Here is a 22,785-nt window from a genome sequence, read left to right on the forward strand (position 1 = left end):
CCCATGCTCCCTAACCCACCCATTCCCATGCTCCCTAACCCACCCATTCCCATGCTCTCTAACCCACCCATTCCCCTGCTCCCTAACCCATCCATTCCCATGCTCTCTAACCCACCCATTCCCATGCTCCCTAACCCATCCATTCCCATGCTCTCTAGCCCACCCATTCCCATGCTCTCTAACCCACCCATTCCCATGCTACCTCACCCACCCATTCCCAAGCTCCCTAACCCACCCATTCCCATGCTCTCTAACCCACCCATTCCCATGCCCTCTAACCCACCCATTTCCACGCTCCCTAACCCACCCATTCCCATGCTCTCTAACCCACCCGTTCCCATGCTACCTCACCCACCCATTCCCATGCTCCTTAACCCACCCATTCCCATGCTCCCTAACCCACCCATTACCATGCTCCCTAACCCACCCATTCCCATGCTCGCTAACACACCCATTCCGATGCTCTCTAACACACCCATTCCCATGCACCCTAACCCACCCATTCCCATGCTCCCTAACACATCCATTCCCATGCTCCATAACCCACCCATTCCCATGTTCTCTAACCCACTCATTCCCATGCTCCCTAACCCACCCATTCCCATGCTCTCTAACCCATCCATTCCCATGCTCTCTAACCCACCCATTCCCATGCTACCTCACCCACCCATTCCCATGCTCCCTAACCACCCATTCCCATGCTCTGTAACCCACATTCCCCTGCTCTCTAACCCACCCATTCCCATGCTCCCTAACCCACCCATTCCCATGCTCCCTAACCCACCCATTCCCATGCTCTCTAACCCATCCATTCCCATGCTCTCTAACCCACCCATTCCCATGCTACCTCACCCACCCATTCCCATGCTCCCTAACCACCCATTCCCATGCTCCCTAACCCACCCATTCCCATGCTCTCTAACCCACCCATTCCCATGCTCCCTAACCCAGCCATTCCCATGCTCCCTAACCCACCCATTCCCATGCTCGCTAACACACCCATTCCCATGCTCTCTAACCCACCCATTCCCATGCTCCCTAACCCACCCATTCCCATGCTCCCTAACCCACCCATTCCCATGCTCCCTAACCCACCCATTCCCATGCTCTCTAACCCACCCATTCCCCTGCACCCTAACCCAGCCATTCCCATGCTCCCTAACCCACCCATTCCCATGCTCCCTAAACCACCCATTCCCATGCTCTCTAACCCACACATTCCCATGCTCTCTAACCCACCCATTCCCATGCTCCCTAACCCACCCATTCCCATGCTCCCTAACCTACCCATTCCCATGCTCTCTAACCCACCCATTCCCATGCTCCCTAACCCAGCCATTCCCATGCTCCCTAACCCACCCATTCCCATGCTCGCTAACACACCCATTCCCATGCTCTCTAACACACCCATTCCCTTGCTCCCTAACCCACCCATTCCCATGCTCCCTAACACATCCATTCCCATGCTCCATAACCCACCCATTCCCATGCTCCCTAACCCACCCGTTCCAATGCTCTCTAACCCATCCATTCCCATACTCCCTAACTCACCCATTCCCATGCTCCAAACACCACCCATACCCATGGTCCCTCACCCACACATTCCCATGCTCTCTAACCCACCCATTCCCCTGCTCCCTAACCCATCCATTCCCATGCTCTCTAACCCACCCATTCCCATGCTCCCTAACCCATCCATTCCCATGCTCTCTAGCCCACCCATTCCCATGCTCTCTAACCCACCCATTCCCATGCTACCTCACCCACCCATTCCCAAGCTCCCTAACCCACCCATTCCCATGCTCTCTAACCCACCCATTCCCATGCTCTCTAACCCACCCATTTCCACGCTCCCTAACCCACCCATTCCCATGCTCTCTAACCCACCCGTTCCCATGCTACCTCACCCACCCATTCCCATGCTCCCTAACCCACCCATTCCCATGCTCCCTAACCCACCCATTACCATGCTCCCTAACCCACCCATTCCCATGCTCGCTAACACACCCATTCCGATGCTCTCTAACACACCCATTCCCATGCACCCTAACCCACCCATTCCCATGCTCCCTAACACATCCATTCCCATGCTCCATAACCCACCCATTCCCATGTTCTCTAACCCACTCATTCCCATGCTCTCTAACCCACCCATTCCCATGCTCCCTAACCCACCCATTCCCATGCTCTCTAACCCATCCATTCCCATGCTCTCTAACCCACCTATTCCCATGCTACCTCACCCACCCATTCCCATGCTCCCTAACCACCCATTCCCATGCTCTCTAACCCACACATTCCCATGCTCTCTAACCCACCCATTCCCATGCTCCCTAACCCACCCATTCCCATGCTCCCTAACCCACCCATTCCCATGCTCTCTAACCCACCCATTCCCATGCTCCCTAACCCAGCCATTCCCATGCACCCTAACCCACCCATTCCCATGCTCCCTAACCCACCCATTCCCATGCTCTCTAACCCACACATTTCCATGCTCTCTAACACACCCGTTCCTATGCTCCCTAACCCACCCATTCCCATGCTCCCTAACCCACCCATTCCCATGCTCTCTAACCCACCCATTCCCATGCTCCCTAACCCAGCCATTCCCATGCTCCCTAACCCACCCATTCCCATGCTCGCTAACACACCCATTCCCATGCTCTCTAACCCACCCATTCCCATGCTCCCTAACCCACCCATTCCCATGCTCCCTAACCCACCCATTCCCATGCTCCCTAACCCACCCATTCCCATGCTCTCTAACCCACCCATTCCCCTGCTCCCTAACCCAGCCATTCCCATGCTCCCTAACCCACCCATTCCCATGCTCCCTAACCCACCCATTCCCATGCTCTCTAACCCACACATTCCCATGCTCTCTAACCCACCCATTCCCATGCTCCCTAACCCACCCATTCCCATGCTCCCTAACCTACCCATTCCCATGCTCTCTAACCCACCCATTCCCATGCTCCCTAACCCAGCCATTCCCATGCTCCCTAACCCACCCATTCCCATGCTCGCTAACACACCCATTCCCATGCTCTCTAACACACCCATTCCCTTGCTCCCTAACCCACCCATTCCCATGCTCCCTAACACATCCATTCCCATGCTCCATAACCCACCCATTCCCATGCTCCCTAACCCACCCGTTCCCATGCTCTCTAACCCATCCATTCCCATACTCCCTAACTCACCCATTCCCATGCTCCAAACACCACCCATTCCCATGGTCCCTCACCCACACATTCCCATGCTCTCTAACCCACACATTCCCATGGTCTCTAACCCACCCATTCCCATGCTACCTCACCCACCCATTCCCATGCTCCCTAACCCACCCATTCCCATGCTCCCTAACCCACCCATTCCCATGCTCTCTAACCCACACATTCCCATGCTCTCTAACCCACCCATTCCCATGCTCCCTAACCCACCCATTCCCATGCTCCCTAACCCACCCATTCCCATGCTCTCTAACCCACCCATTCCCATGCTCCCTAACCCAGCCATTCCCATACTCCCTAACCCACCCATTCCCATGCTCGCTAACACACCCATTCCCATGCTCTCTAACACACCCATTCCCATGCTCCCTAACCCTCCCATTCCCATGCTCCCTAACACATCCATTCCCATGCTCCATAACCCACCCATTCCCATGCTCCCTAACCCACCCGTTCCCATGCTCTCTAACCCATCCATTCCCATACTCCCTAACTCACCCATTCCCATGCTCCAAACACCACCCATTCCCATGGTCCCTCACCCACCCATTCCCATGCTCTCTAACCCACACATTCCCATGCTCTCTAACCCACCCATTCCCATGCTACCTCACCCACCCATTCCCATGCTCCCTAACCCACCCATTCCCATGCTCCCTAACCCACCCATTCCCATGCTCTCTAACACACCCATTCCCATGCTCCCTAACCCACCCATTCCCATGCTCCCTAACACATCCATTCCCATGCTCCATAACCCACCCATTCCCATGCTCCCTAACACATCTATTCACATGCTCCATAACCCACGCATTCCCTTGCTCCCTAACCCACCCATTCTCATGCGCCATATCCCACCCATTCCCATGCTCCCTAACTCACGCATTCCCATGCTCCCTAACACAACCATTCCCATGCTCCCTAACCCGCCCATTTCCATGCTCCCTAACCCACCGATTCTCATGCTCCATAACCCACCCAGTCCCATGCTCCCTAACACATCCATTCCCATTCTCCCTAACCCACCCATTCCCTTGCTCCCTAACCCACCGATTCTCATGCTCCATATCCCACCCATTCCCATGCTCCCTAACCCACGCATTCCCATGCTTTCTAACCCACCCATTCACATGCTCCCTAACACATCCATTCCCATGCTCCATAACCCACCCATTCCCATGCTCCCTAATCCACCCATTCCCATGCTCTCTAACACACCCATTCCCATGCTCCCTAACCCTCCCATTCCCATGCTCCCTAACTCACACATTCCCATGCTCCCTAACTCACCCATTCCCATGCTCCATAACCCACCCATTCCCATGCTCCATAACCCACCCATTCCCATGCCCCCTAACCCACCCATTCTCATGCTCTCTAACCCACCCATTCCCATGCTCCCTAACCCACCCATTTCCATGCTCTCTAACTCACCCATTCCCATGCTCTCTAACACACCCATTCCCATGCTCCCTAACCCATCCATTCCCATGTTCTCTAACCCACCCTTTCCCATGCTCTCTCACCCACCAATTCCCATTCTCCATAACCCATCCCTTCCCATGCTCCCTAACCCACCCATTGCCATGCTCTCTAACCCACCCATTCCCATGCTCCCTAACCCACCCATTCCCATACTCCATAACCCACCCATTCCCATGCTCCCTAACCCACCCATTGCCATGCTCTCTAACCCACCCATTCCCATGCTCCCTAACCCACCCATTCCCATGCTCCATAACTCACCCATTCCCATGCTCTCTAACCCATCTAGTCCCATGCTCCCTAACACACCCATTCCCATTCTCCATAACCCACCCATTCCCATGGTCCCTAACCCACCATTGCCTTGCTCTCTAACCCACCCATTCCCATGCTCCCTAACTCACCCATTCCCATGCTCCCTAACCGACCCATTCTCCTGCTCCCTAACCCACCCATTCCCATGCTCCCTAACCCACCCATTCCCATGCTCTCTAACCCACCCTTTCCCATTCTCCAGAACCCACCCATTCCCATGCTCCCTAACCCACCCATTGCCATGCTCTCTAACCCACACATTCCCATGCTCTCTAACCCACCCATTCCCATGCTCCCTAACCCACCCATTCCCATGCTCACTAACCCACCCATTCCCATGCTCTCTAACCCACCCATTCCCATGCTCCCTAACCCAGCCATTCCCATGCTCCCTAACCCACCCATTCCCATGCTCGCTAACACACCCATTCCCATGCTCTCTAACCCACCCATTCCCATGCTCCCTAACCCACCCATTCCCATGCTCCCTAACCCACCCATTCCCATGCTCCCTAACCCACCCATTCCCATGCTCTCTAACCCACCCATTCCCCTGCTCCCTAACCCAGCCATTCCCATGCTCCCTAACCCACCCATTCCCATGCTCCCTAACCCACCCATTCCCATGCTCTCTAACCCACACATTCCCATGCTCTCTAACCCACCCATTCCCATGCTCCCTAACCCACCCATTCCCATGCTCCCTAACCTACCCATTCCCATGCTCTCTAACCCACCCATTCCCATGCTCCCTAACCCAGCCATTCCCATGCTCCCTAACCCACCCATTCCCATGCTCGCTAACACACCCATTCCCATGCTCTCTAACACACCCATTCCCATGCTCCCTAACCCACCCATTCCCATGCTCCCTAACACATCCATTCCCATGCTCCATAACCCACCCATTCCCATGCTCCCTAACCCACCCGTTCCCATGCTCTCTAACCCATCCATTCCCATACTCCCTAACTCACCCATTCCCATGCTCCAAACACCACCCATTCCCATGGTCCCTCACCCACCCATTCCCATGCTCTCTAACCCACACATTCCCATGGTCTCTAACCCACCCATTCCCATGCTACCTCACCCACCCATTCCCATGCTCCCTAACCCACCCATTCCCATGCTCCCTAACCCACCCATTCCCATGCTCTCTAACCCACACATTCCCATGCTCTCTAACCCACCCATTCCCATGCTCCCTAACCCACCCATTCCCATGCTCCCTAACCCACCCATTCCCATGCTCTCTAACCCACCCATTCCCATGCTCCCTAACCCAGCCATTCCCATACTCCCTAACCCACCCATTCCCATGCTCGCTAACACACCCATTCCCATGCTCTCTAACACACCCATTCCCATGCTCCCTAACCCTCCCATTCCCATGCTCCCTAACACATCCATTCCCATGCTCCATAACCCACCCATTCCCATGCTCCCTAACCCACCCGTTCCCATGCTCTCTAACCCATCCATTCCCATACTCCCTAACTCACCCATTCCCATGCTCCAAACACCACCCATTCCCATGGTCCCTCACCCACCCATTCCCATGCTCTCTAACCCACACATTCCCATGCTCTCTAACCCACCCATTCCCATGCTACCTCACCCACCCATTCCCATGCTCCCTAACCCACCCATTCCCATGCTCCCTAACCCACCCATTCCCATGCTCTCTAACACACCCATTCCCATGCTCCCTAACCCACCCATTCCCATGCTCCCTAACACATCCATTCCCATGCTCCATAACCCACCCATTCCCATGCTCCCTAACACATCTATTCACATGCTCCATAACCCACGCATTCCCTTGCTCCCTAACCCACCCATTCTCATGCGCCATATCCCACCCATTCCCATGCTCCCTAACTCACGCATTCCCATGCTCCCTAACACAACCATTCCCATGCTCCCTAACCCGCCCATTTCCATGCTCCCTAACCCACCGATTCTCATGCTCCATAACCCACCCAGTCCCATGCTCCCTAACACATCCATTCCCATGCTCCCTAACCCACCCATTCCCTTGCTCCCTAACCCACCGATTCTCATGCTCCATATCCCACCCATTCCCATGCTCCCTAACCCACGCATTCCCATGCTTTCTAACCCACCCATTCACATGCTCCCTAACACATCCATTCCCATGCTCCATAACCCACCCATTCCCATGCTCCCTAATCCACCCATTCCCATGCTCTCTAACACACCCATTCCCATGCTCCCTAACCCTCCCATTCCCATGCTCCCTAACTCACACATTCCCATGCTCCCTAACTCACCCATTCCCATGCTCCATAACCCACCCATTCCCATGCTCCATAACCCACCCATTCCCATGCCCCCTAACCCACCCATTCTCATGCTCTCTAACCCACCCATTCCCATGCTCCCTAACCCACCCATTTCCATGCTCTCTAACTCACCCATTCCCATGCTCTCTAACACACCCATTCCCATGCTCCCTAACCCATCCATTCCCATGTTCTCTAACCCACCCTTTCCCATGCTCTCTCACCCACCAATTCCCATTCTCCATAACCCATCCCTTCCCATGCTCCCTAACCCACCCATTGCCATGCTCTCTAACCCACCCATTCCCATGCTCCCTAACCCACCCATTCCCATACTCCATAACCCACCCATTCCCATGCTCCCTAACCCACCCATTGCCATGCTCTCTAACCCACCCATTCCCATGCTCCCTAACCCACCCATTCCCATGCTCCATAACTCACCCATTCCCATGCTCTCTAACCCATCTAGTCCCATGCTCCCTAACACACCCATTCCCATTCTCCATAACCCACCCATTCCCATGGTCCCTAACCCACCATTGCCTTGCTCTCTAACCCACCCATTCCCATGCTCCCTAACTCACCCATTCCCATGCTCCCTAACCGACCCATTCTCCTGCTCCCTAACCCACCCATTCCCATGCTCCCTAACCCACCCATTCCCATGCTCTCTAACCCAGCCTTTCCCATTCTCCATAACCCACCCATTCCCATGCTCCCTAACCCACCCATTGCCATGCTCTCTAACCCACCCATTCCCATGGTCCCTAACCCACCCATTCCCATGCTCCCTAACCCACCCGTTCCCATGCTCCCTAACCCACCCATTGCCATGCTCCCTAACCCACCCGTTCCCATGCTCCCTAACTCACCCATTCCCATGCTCCCTAACCCACCCGTTCCCATGCTACATAACCCACCCATTCCCATGCTCTCTAACCCACCCATTCCCATGCTCCCTAAACTACCCATTCCCATGCTCTCTAACCCATCAATTCCCTTGCTCCCTAAATCACCCATTCCCATGCTCCATATACCACCCATTCCCATGCTCCCTAACTCCCCCATTCCCATGCTCCATAATCCACCCATTCCCATGCTCCCTCTCCCACCCATTCCCATGCTACATAACCCACCCATTCCCATGCTCTCTAACCCACCCATTCCCATGCTCCCTAACCCACCCATTCCCATGCTCCAGAACCCACCCATTCCCATGCTCTCTAACCCATCCATTCCAATTCTTTCCAACCTCCCCACTCTGGAACTAGTTTGGTTTGCGATTGCAGTTAGCATGGACTGGTTGGGCTGAAGGGTCTGTTTCCGCACCATTTGATTAACTGGAACTTTGGCCCTTATCACAAGGATGATGGAGCACAAAACCCAGCCTTGAATATATTCAACAGCCAATGACCATCTCAAAGAAATGTCTGAAAAGGGCGATTATTTCTTCTGGAAGTATACCTTCTGTTAATGGATTTGCCATCCAAGAATTAATGTCCTCTGTCTCTCCCCCTTAACTCCCCCCCCCCCCACTATGAATTGTACATGCTTCAAAATGGCCACCTCTGACACCCCTCCACAGGCCCAGGACTATTGGCCCAAACTGTTAACCCGTCCTCAGAAGACAAACCCCTGTATCCCAGGAAACCGCCAAATTAATCCCCTTTGAACCATATCTGATGTGAGTCTTTTCACCCTTTCCAACCCCCCACCCCACTCCACTGCGTAAGCAAGGAGATCAAAAGTGTACACAGTTCTCAAAGGGTTGTCTCACCATCTTGTTTACCGTTGCAGAAAGACTTCTCTTGCTTTTGTGCTCCATCATCCTTGTGTTAAGGGCCAACGTTCCAGTTCATCAAACGGCGCGGAAACAGACCCTTCGGCCCAACCAGTCCATGCTGACTGTAATCGCAAGCCAAACTAGTCCCACTTGCCTGCCCCTGAGCCATAACCCTCCAAACCTTTCCTCCTCATGTACTTACCTAAATGTCTTAAATGGTATAACTGTACCCCATCCACACTTTCTCTGCCAGTTCATTCACACACACACATACATACCCCTCTGTCCAAAAAAAAGTTGGCCCTTCATGTCCTTTTTAAATCCTTCCCCTTTCACCTCAGAATTATAGCCCCTAGGTTTGAATTACTCTACCATAGGGGAACACCCTTGTAGTTCACCATGTCCACGCCCCTCATGATTTTATAAAACTCAATACGGTCACCCCTCAGCCTCCTGCGTTCCAGTGAAAGACATCCCAGTCTATCCGGTCTAATTTTAAATCTCAAGCCCTCCATTCCCGGCAATGACCTGTTAAATATTTTCCGACCCCTCTCCGGTTGAATAATAACCTTCCTATAACAGGACAACTAGGGCTGCACACAGTACAGGGGAACCTTGATTATCCAGCATCCGGTTAACTGAACTTCAGATCATCCAAACAACATCGCAAGGTCCCAGTGTGTGGCTAACTATGGCATCTATTATCCAGCATTTGGTTAACCGAATGAAATACTCCGCGCCCGTGTCCTTCGGATAATCGAGGTTCCTGTGTACTGCAGAAGAGGCCTCGCCAATGTCCGATACAACCTCACCATGCATGCTGACGCTATGTGCTTCACATAAAAGGGCGGCATGGTGGTTTAGTGGTTAGCCCTGCTGCCTCACAGCACCAGGTCCCCGGTTCGATTCCAGCCTCGGGCGACTGTCTGTGTGGAGTTTACACATCCTCCCTGTATCTGCGTGGGTTTCCTCCGGGTGCTGCGGTTTCCTCCCACAGTCCAAAGATGTGCAGGTCAGGGTGAATTGGCCATGGAGAATTGCCCGTAGTGTTAGGTGCATTCGTCAGTGGGAGAATGATGAGGTTAGGATTAAGGTTAGGGATTATAGTTAGAGTTCGGAATAAGTTCAGAAATAGGGTTACGTTTAGAGATAAGGAAAGGGATAGGGTTAGGATTACAGATAATATGAGGATTAGTGTTTGGGATAGGGTTAGGGTCTGCGTTAGTTTTAGGGAGAGGGTAAGAGTTAGGGATTGGGTTAGGGTTAGGGTAGGGTTCAGGGTAGGGTGAGGGTTTGTGTTATTTTTAGGGATAGGGTTTGGGTTAGTTTTAGGGAGAGGGTTTGGGTTAGGGATTGGGTTAGGGTTAGGGTTTGGTTAGGGATAGGGTCAGGGTTTTGGTATCTTTTGTTTTGTTTTTTTTTAATTTTTCTTTCCCCCCACATTACCACCTGACCGTGGTAGTGCTTATATTTTCCCCAGCTCCCATGTTGTGTGCGTGCAGGTGTGAGACACAGTGAAACACAACAGATGGACAACTGGGTGGGTTACTCATCGGTGGGTCAGTGTGGACTTGATGGGCCGAGGGACAGACTGTAGGGAATCTCATCAAAAGGACCTGCAGATGTTATTTAAATGGAGACAGTCTGCAGCAAACTACAGAACAAAGAGATTTGTCAGTCCTTGTCCATGAATCATAAACAGCCAGCATCCAAGTTCAGCAGGGTAATAGGGTGTTCCTTGGGAATATGTGCCTTTATTTCAAAGGGAATGGAGTATGGCGCTAGATAAGGCCTTAGACAGACCACAGCTAGAATATTGTGAACAGGTTTGGACCCTTTATCAAAGGAAAGATAGATTGGCTTTGGAGGCAGTCCAGAGAAGGTTCACTGGGCTGAGACCAGGAAAGGTTGAGTCAGTTGGGCCAGGATTCATTGGAGTTTCGAAGATTGAGAGTAGAACTTACTGAAACATACAAGATTCTGAGGCAATTTTACAGGGTAGACACAGATTGGTTCCCCCTGTGGGAGAGTGTGGCGCTGGAAAAGCACAGCAGGTCAAACAGCATCCAAGGAGCAAGAGGGTCGACATTTCGGGCATACGCCCTTCATCAGGAATGTTGTGGGGGAGAAGGGGACTGAGAGATAAATAGGAGGGTGAGAGTGGTGGTGGGGGGGCAAGGTAGCTTGGAAAGCAATAGATAGATGCAGGTGGGGGGTGATGGTGATAGGTCAGAGGGTACGGTGGAGGAGATAGGTGGGAAGGAAGATGGACGGGTAGTACAGTTGAAGAGGGAGGTGCCGAGTTGGAGGGTTGGATCTGGGATGAGGTGGGGGGAGGGGAGATGAGGAAACTGGTGAAATTGATATTGATGCCATGTGATTGGAGGGTCTCAAGGTGGAAGATGAGGCATTCTTCCTCCAGACGTCGGGTGGCTTGGATTTAGTGATGGAGGAGGCCCAGGACATGGTGAAGGTTAGGAATAGTGTTAGGATGGGCTTAGGGATAGGATCAGAGTTAGGAAAAGGATTAGGATTATGGCTGTGGATAGAGTTTGGGATGAGGTTAGGATTAAGGTTAGTGATTACAGTTAGAGTTCGGAATAAGTTCAGAAATAGGGTTACGTTTAGAGATAAGTATAGGGAAAGGGATAGGGTTAGGATTACAGATAATGTTAGGATTAGTGTTTGGGATAGGGTTAGGGTCTGCGTTAGTTTTAGGGAGAGGGTAAGAGTTAGGGATTGGGTTAGGGTTAGGGTAGTGTTCAGGGTAAAGTTAGGGGTTGTGTTATTTTTAGGGATAGGGTTTGGGTTAGTTTTAGGGAGAGGGTTTGGGTTAGGGATTGGGTTAGGGTTAGGGTTTGGTTAGGGATAGGGTCAGGGTTTTGGTATCTTTTGTTTTTTTTTATTTTTCTTTCCCCCCACATTACCATCTAACTGCGGTAGTGCTTATCTTTTCCCCAGCCCCCATGTTGTGTGTGTGCAGGTGTGAGACACAGTGTGAGACACAAGGTGTACGAATCTTTATTCAGTTTCCACCACCAGGAAGAAAGGAAACACCCGAGTGGCCAGTGACAAGCAGTGCCCTTCACATCAAAGGGCAATGCTGTGTGATCAAACAGTGAAGGGGAGGGCAGGGACTAAATTAAAATAGAGTTGGAGGGGGAAATAATGCACTCCACTCCCTGCGGCGCCCACCTCTCCCTGAAAATCTTGAGGGTATTGGTGAACACAGCGTGTTCCTTCTCCAGGGGCACCTGTTTATAACTGTCAGCTCCCTGATTGGACATGGATAACATCCTGGTAACGCATATTCTCTGATGTCTTCCTGGCTGACCTCACTACAATCACTACATTCTCTGACTCCAAGGACATAAGCTGTTTGTTTTTTCTCTCTGTGTTTTGTATCTCCTCCTGGGGCGTGTTAGCACCGGGTCAGGTTTCTCCAACTCTGCCCCGGGCGTACAGGCGGCGTGTGACGCCCTGTAGCTCTCTGCTTGCGCCCGGAGCATCTCGGATGAAATTTATCCTCCTCTTCAGACGGCGAAGGCATTGAGGTGGCGACATCCGGCACGGAGCACCTCAGATCCCGAGGTATCTCCGAGCCTGATGGAGAGGGCAAACCCATCGAGAACATTGGGAACGGCAGTCGAGGGGCCTGGCTGGTTTTGCTTCCCGCATCGTTTGTGGGTTTGCAGCTTTCAAATAGGCCAGGTGCTTGCTCAGAGCAATAGCACCTACCCCCACTTTATATACCACCGGACCTGACCCCTCATTGACCACAACTCATACCCATGTAGGGGCATTCCCGTGATTCCTCCACCCCTGAAGTAAACCTGTCTCTCTCGCTGAACAGAGTCTTGCGTCCAACATCAGCGTTCCTGATGCCGTTTCCCCCAACTACGGGAATACCAGATTTAACCCGGTGAAGAATTCTCTCCCCATTAGCAACTCTGCTGGAGCTATTCCTGCAGTTGCATGCTCCTCCAATCAGATGGGAACAGGAACAGTTTGGTTCGAGTGTAGCCATTGGCTGTTTCTTTAATCTGCCTTCAAAGTTTGGCCTGCTCTTTCTGCCAGGCCATTGGATCACGGATGGTATGGAGCTGTCCTTACACGTGACTTCCGGAAGTCCGTGTATTGCAAAAAGATGTGTGCAGCTTTACTATCGACGTCCTTGTGTTTAACAAATGCACGACCAGCCATTTTGAGTGGACGTCCACAATGACTAAGAACGCTGAGCCCATGAAAGGACCTGCACAGTCGATGTGTAACCGAGTCCAGGGTGTACCCAGCCATTCCCAGGGAGCTGCTGATGGTAATTTTTGTCCTTTTTGGCACTCTGGGCACTGCCCCACCAACAAAGGCTGAGTCAGCATCCAATCCTGACCATCAGACGTAAAGCCTCACCAACATCTCCATTTTGGAAACCCTGGATGATCCTGGTGGAGTTCGGCCAGTATCTGGCAGCGACCTTTGCTCAGGACAATCACTCCTGCTCCACATAATACAGTGCCATCCTCCCCTCTGATCTGGCCTGTCTGGGTCCGAAAATGTCTCCATTCTGGTGATGACGGCCCTTTGGTTTCCCCCATCGCCACCAGCTGCTTCAGTGTTGCCAGGACCAGATCTCTCGGCGTCCAAACTCTGAGATTATCAGCTGTGCCTGAGAGCATGGCAGTACCACCCATGGTGTATCTGCCTGAGAGAAGGCAGCTCAATACATCCACTTTGCTACTTAGCCTCCTGGACAATGTTGCAATTTGGCGAGTTTTGAGAAGATTTGTAGCTCAGGTTGAGGTTCTAGTTGTAGGTTTGCTCGCTGAGCTGGAAGGTTTGCTTTCAGATGTTTCATCACCATACTAAGTAACATCTTCAGTGGGCCTCTGGGCGAAGTTTCATTCAGAGGCCCACTGAAGATGTTACCTAGGATGGTGACGAAACGTCTGAAAATGAACCTTCCAGCTCAGCGAGCAAACCTACATCCAGAATGTTCCAATTTGTAATTATATGGACATAGTATTAGAGCCCACCGCTGAATTTGAAGCTATAGGCAGTACTGCCTTGTCCTGTTTAAGCAGACCTAGCAGGGGTTTGTGGTCGTTATTATTACAAATTTATGTCTGTAAAGGTATTGGTGAAACATCCAGACTTCAACTATGACTGCCAGTCCTTCCTTCTCCATCTCGGTGTAATTACACTCTGCATCAGCCAAAGTCCTGGAACCATACTCTATCGGGCATTCCTCTCCATTGGGCCACCTATGAGCTAATACCACCTTGTGCAGTACGAGAAAACATCACTATGGTCCCAACCTGATCTCGCTTGGGACCATAGTGTGACAACAGCTTTGAGAATGATAGCTGTCTCTTCCCTTCTCTGAAAGCTCTGGCTTGACTATGCGACCATTTCCAAGGCTGACCCTTTTTTTAGGAGTTGACGCAAAGGGTGCCAGGATGGAGGCCGGGTTATGCATGAACTTTCCCCAATAATTCACCAACCCAAGGAAAGGCCTATGCTCCAGTACGGACATGGGAGCCAGGGCACCTTTGATTGCCTTCACTTTATCTTCCAACAGGTGAAACCTCATCTTGCTGACTCTGTAGCCCAAGTACGTCACTCTGGGCGACTGGGACACATTTTTCTCTTCTCAGGTGTACGCCCAGCTTGGAGAAAACTCTCAGGACTATGTTAAAGCTCCCCAAGTGTTTTTTTTTTATTGGTCTTCCCTGTTGTTAGCACATCATCTAGATAAATGGCACCTTGGGCTAGACCATGTAAAATGTTCTCCATCGTCCACTGAAATCTGGTACAGACTGATGATACCCCAGATGGCGGTCTCGTGTATCGGTACAAACCCTGATGGTATTAAATATAGCATACTTTTGGGAATCCTCATCGAACTGTAAATGGAAGAACACATGACTCATGTCCAGCATTGTCAAGGATAGCCCTCCCTGCTGGCTTTGCGTAAAAATCCTCGATGTGAAGGAGTGGGGATTTATCTAGCTGCAAGTAGCGGTTTATCGTTTGTTTAAACTCCCCACAAAGGCAAACCGACCCATCAGGCTTCACAAACTGCCCATTCCGCAGACCTGGACTGGGTTTGATGATACCTGCGCTTTCCAGCCCCCTTGATTTCTGCCTCTACTTTTACCCTGCAACCTCTTTGGACTGTGGGAGGAAACTGGAGCATACCCACACAGCCACGGGGAGAACGTGCAAACTCCACACAGACAGTCGCCCGAGGCTGGAATCGAGCCTGGGTCCCTGGGGCTGTGAGGTACTGGTGCTAACCATTGAGCCACCCATTTAGCTCTACAATTGGCCTTCACTGTTTCAGAAAATACTTGCTCAATCGCGTGGCCAATTACCGATAACCACCAGCCAACACGTTCTGCATTTGCACTCTCGTCACTTGGTTGCTCACTGGGAACACCAGCATTTATTTCCCATCCACTGATTGTCCGCAAGAAGGTGGTGGTGAGCTACCTGATTAGAATCCCTCCAATGTGGAAACAGGCCATTTGGCCCAACAAGTCCACACTGACCCGCCAAAGAGTAACGCACCCAGACCCATTCCCCTACCCTATATTTACCCCTAACTGATGCACCTAACAGTATGGGCAAGTTAGCATGGCCAATTCACTTAACCTGCACGTCTTTAGATTGTGGGAGGAAACCCACACAGACCCAGGGAGAACGTGCAAACTCCACACAGACAGTCGCCCGAGGCTGGAATCGAACCTGAGTCCCTGGCGCTGCGAGGTAGCAGTGCTAACCACTGAGCTGCCCTGTTTGAACCTCGACAGTCCGGTGCTGTCTGGGGGCGGGGGGGAGGTGAGGGGGGAAGGGGGGCGTACCAAGATTTTGACCCAGTGAGAGCGAAGGAGCACTCATAAATCTCCATGTCAGCATGGAGTGTGGCTTGGAAGGGGGTTTGTTCCCCTGTGCCTGTCACCTTGCCCCTTCCAGAGGTTGTGGGTGGGGAGGTACTGTGGGTTGTCTCGATGCTTCTCAGCGATGGGTGTGCTCTGAGCGTTGGTGGTGGGCGTGAACCTTTAAGAATGGGGAGCCCATTAAGCAGGGTCAGAAGGTGTGGCGCTGGAAAAGCACAGCCGGTCAGGCAGCATCTGAGGAGCTGGAGAGCCATCTTTTCAAGCAGAAGCCCTTGATCAGCCCCTGAAGTGGGCAATGTTGAGCTGGGTGGGGCTGAAACGTGGGCAGATGAGCTCATTGGGAAGACACACACCAGTACAGACACAAGGGCCAAATGGGCCTGTTTCCAGGCAACTCTCGGGAGGGGGCGGCTGGAGGCTGTTGGTGGAAGGTGATGGCCTAGTGGGTATTATCACTGGGCTGCTGACCCGGGTAATGTCCTCAGGATGGAAGCTCAAATCCGATTACAGCAGATGGTGGCATTTGAAACCAATTTTTAAAAAGTCTGGAATTTAAGAGTTCAATGGTTATGAATTCAGTGCTGATTTGTTGGGGAAAACCCACTCATGCCCCTTTAGGGAGAGAAATCTGCCAACCTCACCTGGTCTGGCCTACATGTGACTCCAGACTCACAAGCAATGTGGTTGATTCTTAACTGCCCTCTGGGCAATAATTAGGGAAAGGCAATAAATGTTGGGCCCTAGCCAGCGACGCACTCATCCCGTGAATGAGTTTTAAGGAATCTCAATAACATTTATCTCAGGAACACGGATTTCACTTCGGAATCCTGGCCCCTCAAATGAGCGAAGAAAGGACTTAGCATTTCCACAGCCTGCTTCGTGACTCAGTGAAGTTTCAAACTCGAAAGGTGTGGTGCTGAAAAAGCACAGCCCCTCATCAGGAAGGGCTCGAAACGTTGACTCTCCTGCTCCTCGGATGCCGCCTGACTGGACCTTCTGGACTCTGATCTCCAGCATCTGCCGTCCTCACCCCCTCACCCTCTCCCAGAAGTTTCAAACTGCCTATTGAGTGACTGACCTGAACCTCTGACGTTTGACCTTCCACACCACCTTTGCATCCAGGAGGATCGCCGGTAGTCAGCTGGTCTCCCTGCTCTAGGAGAGATGTTGCTAAACACGAGAGGATCAGAAAAGATTTACAAGGCTGGTGACAGGATTGGAGAGGTTGAACAGGCTAGGGGCTATTTTCCCTGGAGCATCAGAGGCTGAGGGGTTGATAAAATCATGAGGGCCATGGATAAGATAAATAGACAAGATATTTTTCCGAGGTTAGGGGAGTCCAGAACTAGAGGGTTAGGGTGAGAGGGGAATAGTTATAAAAGAGACCTAAGGGGCAACTTTTTCACCCAGAGGGTGGTGTGTGTATGGAATGAGCTGCCAGAGGAAGTGGTGGAGGCTGGTACAATTACAGCATTTAAAAGGCATCTGGATGGGTATATGAATAGGAAGGGTTTAGAGGGATATGGGCCAAGTGCTGGCAAATAGAAATAGATTAATTTTGGATATCTGGTCGGCATGGACGAGTTGGACGGAAGGGTCTGGTCAAGTGCTGTACATCTCTATGACTCTATGACCCACTCCCACTGTCCCTCAAACCCCTCAGTCTGAAAACCAGTAGCCCCCAGTACATGTGAAGCCCAGGGACAATAACTAGGTGGAGGTCGGGGTGGGGAAAGGCTTGAGACAGCTCTCCCAGTGAGGAGAGCACTCCCTTGCACCATTGCAGCACTGCACCAGCCTTACCTGTAAGGGTTAACATGCAGGGGTGTTTGGGAAACCCACTCTCTCACACACATACACACACACAGTTATTCCGCCCTGACAGAAACAGCCAGTCAATGATTGCTGCTCCCTCTCCCTCTCTCGGTTAGCCGGGTCGCCTAGTGCACGGGAGAGAGTTACAGAAGGACACAGCTGGTTCCGGGTTTACTCAATACCGGGAAACGGCGGCGGAGAGAGAGAGAGTGATCGTGGGAAAGACAGACACACGGGAGAGAGAGAGAGAGAGAGAGAGAGAGAAAGCAATAGAGGGAGAGAGAGAAAGCAAAGAGGGAGAGAGAGAAAGACACACGGGGAAGTGAGATACCGAGTAAGGCATAGGAGAGAGGGAAAGTCAGAGGGGAAAGAGAGAGAGAGACTGGGAGGAGAGAGAGAGAGGGAAAGACATAGGGGAAAGAGAGAGAGAGATTGGGAGGAGAGAGAGAGGGAAAGACATAGGGGAAAGAGAGAGAGAGATTGGGAGGAGAGAGAGAGGGAAAGTCAGAGGGGAAAGAGAGAGAGAGACTGGGAGGAGAGAGAGAGAGGGAAAGACATAGGGGAAAGAGAGAGAGAGATTGGGAGGAGAGAGAGAGGGAAAGACATAGGGGAAAGAGAGAGAGAGATTGGGAGGAGAGAGAGAGGGAAAGACATAGGGGAAAGAGAGAGAGAGATTGGGAGGAGAGAGAGAGAGGGAAAGACATAGGGGAAAGAGAGAGAAAAGGACACAGGAGAGAGTGTCAGAAATACAGGAGAGAGAGAAAGACGAGTTGGAAAGATAGGGCAGAGAGTCTGACAGAGGCAAGAGAGTGAGAAAGACGAGAGAGAGAGTGAGAAAGACATAGGGGAGAGAGACAGAGAGAGAGAGAGTGGGAGACAAGTGAGAGAGAGAGGGGGGAAAAAACAATAGTGAGAGACGAACAAAATAAAAGAGAGAGGGAGACCGCAAGAGAGTAGGAGAGAGCGAGAGAAACACCGAGATAAACAGAGAGCGAGTGCAGAGGCAGAGCCAGCATCTGGTTAACATCCAGATCAGGACAAGTCAGGGAAAGCCCCTCCAGCCCCCTCCTCCTGCCTTGAGCAGCCCGACCAGGCTGCATTGGGAGGGTGGTGGAGGGGGGCAGGGCCTTTAGAAGCTGCTCCCACCTCCCCTCCTTCTCCCTCCCCTCCCCTCCCCTCTCTCTCTCTCTCTGGGTCTATTGTGGAACTCAGATGATCGTGGTTTGCAGCTGATGCACGGGAGATTGAGAGAGAGTGTGTGTGGGACTTCAGCTCAGATGGGAGTGGATAGCTTTTTGATTTCCTGATCCTGGGAGAGAGGGGAGGGTGGGGGTGGAGAGAGAGAGAGAGAGAGAGGGGAGGGGGGGGGGGGGTGAGGAGAGAGGTGTCCATCTGTTTACTAGTAAAAGCTGACCTAATCAGAAAGGTGTGGATGCTAATACGGGCTGGGGGGGGAACCGTTTCTCTGGCTTCCCTCTCTCTTTCTCTCTCCCCACCCTCCCTCACGCTCTCTCCCCACCCTCCCTTCTAAGGTTTTAATCATCATTCATTTGGAAAAGTGACACCACCGCTTCTGGATGGACAAGCCAAGCGGGCAGAAGATTGCAAAACCAACACCGATTACATCTCGAGCGGCGACAACGCAGCTTCGCATCGACTTGCTTTTCATTTGGAAATTGTGACCTTACATTTTCAACAGAGAGAGAGAGAGAGAGAGGGAGAAACCCTACACACACACACACACACACACAGACAGATGTATCAATGATCAACAGAGACACAGAGAGAGTGCGTGCGTGAAAGAATCATCTTCCAATTTCTGTTGGATTTTAAGATTGTCAAAAAAAAATCTACATCGAAATTTCATCTGGCGAAATCCAGCGGCCGTGTGCTCACAATAAAGGCTGCTTTAAAAAAAAAAGAGAGAGGCACACAGAGACAAGACTAGCTATAAACACGCTGGCTGATGGCACAAAGGGTAGGTATGGGAGCGACAGCCCGCTACCCCGGGCGAATTGGATCGCCTTAGCCGCCCGCAGTGTCCCGCTTGTCGGCCTGGACAGGCAGGAAGGCCCGCTGTGGTTGTGCTCTTGGCTTGTTGTATCTCCGTTGTACTATCCGTCTCTTTTATTTGATGTTACAAGGCACAGATTTCTTCTTTTGTGAAGTCATGTTAAAGACGGCCGCTTGTTTGTAGTATTGCTGGATTTATGTGTGTGTATGTTCCCCAACACTTCCCCCTCCGCCTCTGGTGATTTGGTGGTTTTTATGTGGGTTTCCGAGTCTGCCCGGGATATTTTGAATGTTCATTTTGTGATGTACATTTTGGGGTTTTTTTTTCCCCCCACAAATATTCTGCTGTCTCTCTCTCTCTCTCTCTCTGTAATGCGCGATCCCACAAAAGGGACACTCTGCAGTTTGAGAAAATGAGATTGAATTGAATTTAAACCCTTTAGGCAGTAGAATCACAGCCGAGCTTACATGTGAGCCTCGGATACAACTGTTCACATCCAATGTAACCCCAACCTGGCAGTGTCTTTGCAACATAGTTAATGGCACTTTAACTTATTTGGGTTGTTCGTGCTGGTTTAAACCCTGTATTTAAGTTAATTATTTGCCTTGGGAGTGTTTGAATTGTATGTTTCTTCCGACACCCCCTCTCCCCAGCCCAGCCCCCGGTCCATTTTGAACGTTACAAAGTAGGTGCATTCTCTCCTCTCCCGCCGCTCTCAGCTCGAAACCAAGCACCCCGCTGCCCAAAATGTTGCTCCTTTTGCAAACAGAGGGGTGCGGGCGTTGAACCGGCTGGTGGAGGTCTCGCTAGAAAGCCTCGGGACTTGAGTTTCTCTTGCACTCCGGTGCGGTGGGTTGTTGCACAAAGTTTCGGAGATGTTTGAAGAACAAGTTTCCAGAAAGTGAGGGTCGATTGTGGTGTGTTCTCCCGAGAGTGTGTTTCTTTTAAATGTTTTGTATGTGGATATTTTGTCTGCTCCAGGGTCTGAGTGTTTTCGTTTAAACCATGTGTAGTTTTAAAATAAACCCTACTGTGTCTAATTTCAACCCCCCCCCCCCACCTTTTCTCATCCCCATTTTAACTTTCCCCTTCTCACTTTATTTCTCCAGTATGATGAGCTGTCCCATTATGGGATAGACGGGGTGTCCATGGCGAGTTATGGAGATTCACACGCCTCTCGGAATCTGGGTCACCATCTGAACCATGGCCCCGGCATTCACGCACAACACTACCCGCCTGGAAGTGCATCTCACCGGGCGCCGCTACCTGGGAGCTTGGGTAACACCATCAACGATAGTCTGAAGAGGGAAAAGGATACCATATACGGGTAGGCTACTCTCATCCAATGCACACACACACACACACAAAATAGGTTTGGAGGTAAGGGTAGGGGTGGGTGGTGTTGTGGGGAGGGGGGTGGTGGTGGTGGGGGGAGAAGATATTTTTTTTCTTTAACAAGTGATGTTGACTATCAATTGTATTGTGTGTTGAGGGGAGAGTTCAGACTGGGAAACAGAGAGAGAGAGAGAGAGAAACTGGCAACGCAAGAGGAGTTTGTCAAACTTTTTAATTGCAGAGGCAAAAACAGACGGAGAGCAAATAAATTTGGAGGGGTGGGGGGGGGGGAAGAAAACCCACATAGATGGAGGGTGCGATGAGGCAAGAGTTGGGAAGCGAGTGTTGGAAAAATGTCACAGAGCGGTCGGTGAGGGGACTCCCCTGTTCATACTCCACCCTGGAACATCCTGATGGCGAGGGTGGCATGTCTGTTGAGGGTAAAAGTGAAGTTTAAAAATAGAATCGAAGATTGGACTTTTTTTTAAGGGCGTCGGATCAAATTGTAGTCCTCTGTGTTTGGAGTTCTCTGCAAACCTTTTCACGCTCCCAACCCTCCCCCCCCCCCCCCCCCCCCAAAAATGTGCTTTTGGATCGTCTACTGGGACGATAAGGGGTTCCCTCAGCCGGGGTCTCAGTCGCTGTAGCCCAGAATTTTAAAAGAGTAAATTGTCAAATGGCCAACCCCAGACTAGGGTAAATATTTTATACATTTCTGGAATGTCTAACAGCCAAACCCCCCTGTGCAGTGAGGCTAAACATTATCCTCAATATCACCCTGTGGTTTCCCCATCCCCAGCTCCAATGCATTTACCGTGGTCGACTTTGCTTTCCCCAAACTCGTGTCTGTTTTAAAGGGTTGCATATTTGCCTTTATTGTTTGAGAACCGATGTTAAAAATCTAGGAACGGTTTGAGTGTTGAGGGGAAGCCTCTTTCTCCCCCTTTCTCTGGAGAAGTTTTGACAGTTAAAGGGAGTCAGGGATTGAGCGGGGGCTGGATTGAGTAAGGGACTGAGCCATTGTATTTTAAAGATAATCTTTTGAAATCTCCCTTATTTTTAAAAAAAAATCTAACTTGCAGTATCTGATGTGGTTTATAAAGATCTGAACATCGAGAGTCAGGAGAGATCAGAGATAACAGTATTTCAATTCTCCTACGTTCTTATTATTAACAAACAGAGAGATACATTTCACACCAATTTCTCTCGAGTTTATACACATACTGGGGACAAAAGGAAACATACAAACTTTTTGACAAAATATATTTTTGCAGCAATTCTTCAACTCTGCACGATTTGAGTGTCAATCAAAAATAGAAATTGCTGGAAAAGCTCAGCACAATTTAAGCGTGTGGATAATATTTAAAGTATGTTAATATTTTGGCAAAATATATATTTTCCAGCAATTCTTAAGCTCTGCACGACACAATTTGTGTGTGTGGGTAATGTTTAAGATTACTCGCTGAAATTTTAAAAATTCTCTTAATAGGACTATGTCCTGTATTTACTATCAGAGAGATATCTATGCAGGGTTAATTATTTACAGTGCAGACTGAATCGTGCTGAAATAAAAAACCCACACTTCCAAAAAAAA

General features: G+C 51.0%; 1 protein-coding gene across 5 annotated transcripts in view; it reads left to right on the forward strand.

Moving 5' to 3' along the window:
* LOC122542948 (homeobox protein Meis1-like) overlaps positions 1-22,785 on the forward strand; it is a 552,868-nt gene that overhangs the window by 139,230 nt on the left and 390,853 nt on the right. For 2 of the 5 annotated variants that reach the window (XM_087984103.1, XM_087984107.1), the window contains exons 1-2: positions 19,240-19,820; positions 20,966-21,183. In XM_087984103.1, the coding sequence (XP_087840229.1) occupies positions 19,809-19,820; positions 20,966-21,183 (230 nt within the window). In that variant the 5' untranslated portion in view covers positions 19,240-19,808. Of the gene's footprint in view, positions 1-19,239; positions 19,821-20,444; positions 20,758-20,965; positions 21,184-22,785 lie in introns of those variants that run through there. The other 3 variants (XM_087984102.1, XM_087984106.1, XM_087984104.1) reach the window with 2 other exon arrangements.

Source organism: Chiloscyllium plagiosum, unplaced genomic scaffold (genome assembly GCF_037043375.1).
Source record: "Chiloscyllium plagiosum isolate Xiang-an unplaced genomic scaffold, Cpla_swu_hap1 HiC_scaffold_47, whole genome shotgun sequence".
Classification (NCBI taxonomy): domain Eukaryota; kingdom Metazoa; phylum Chordata; class Chondrichthyes; order Orectolobiformes; family Hemiscylliidae; genus Chiloscyllium; species Chiloscyllium plagiosum.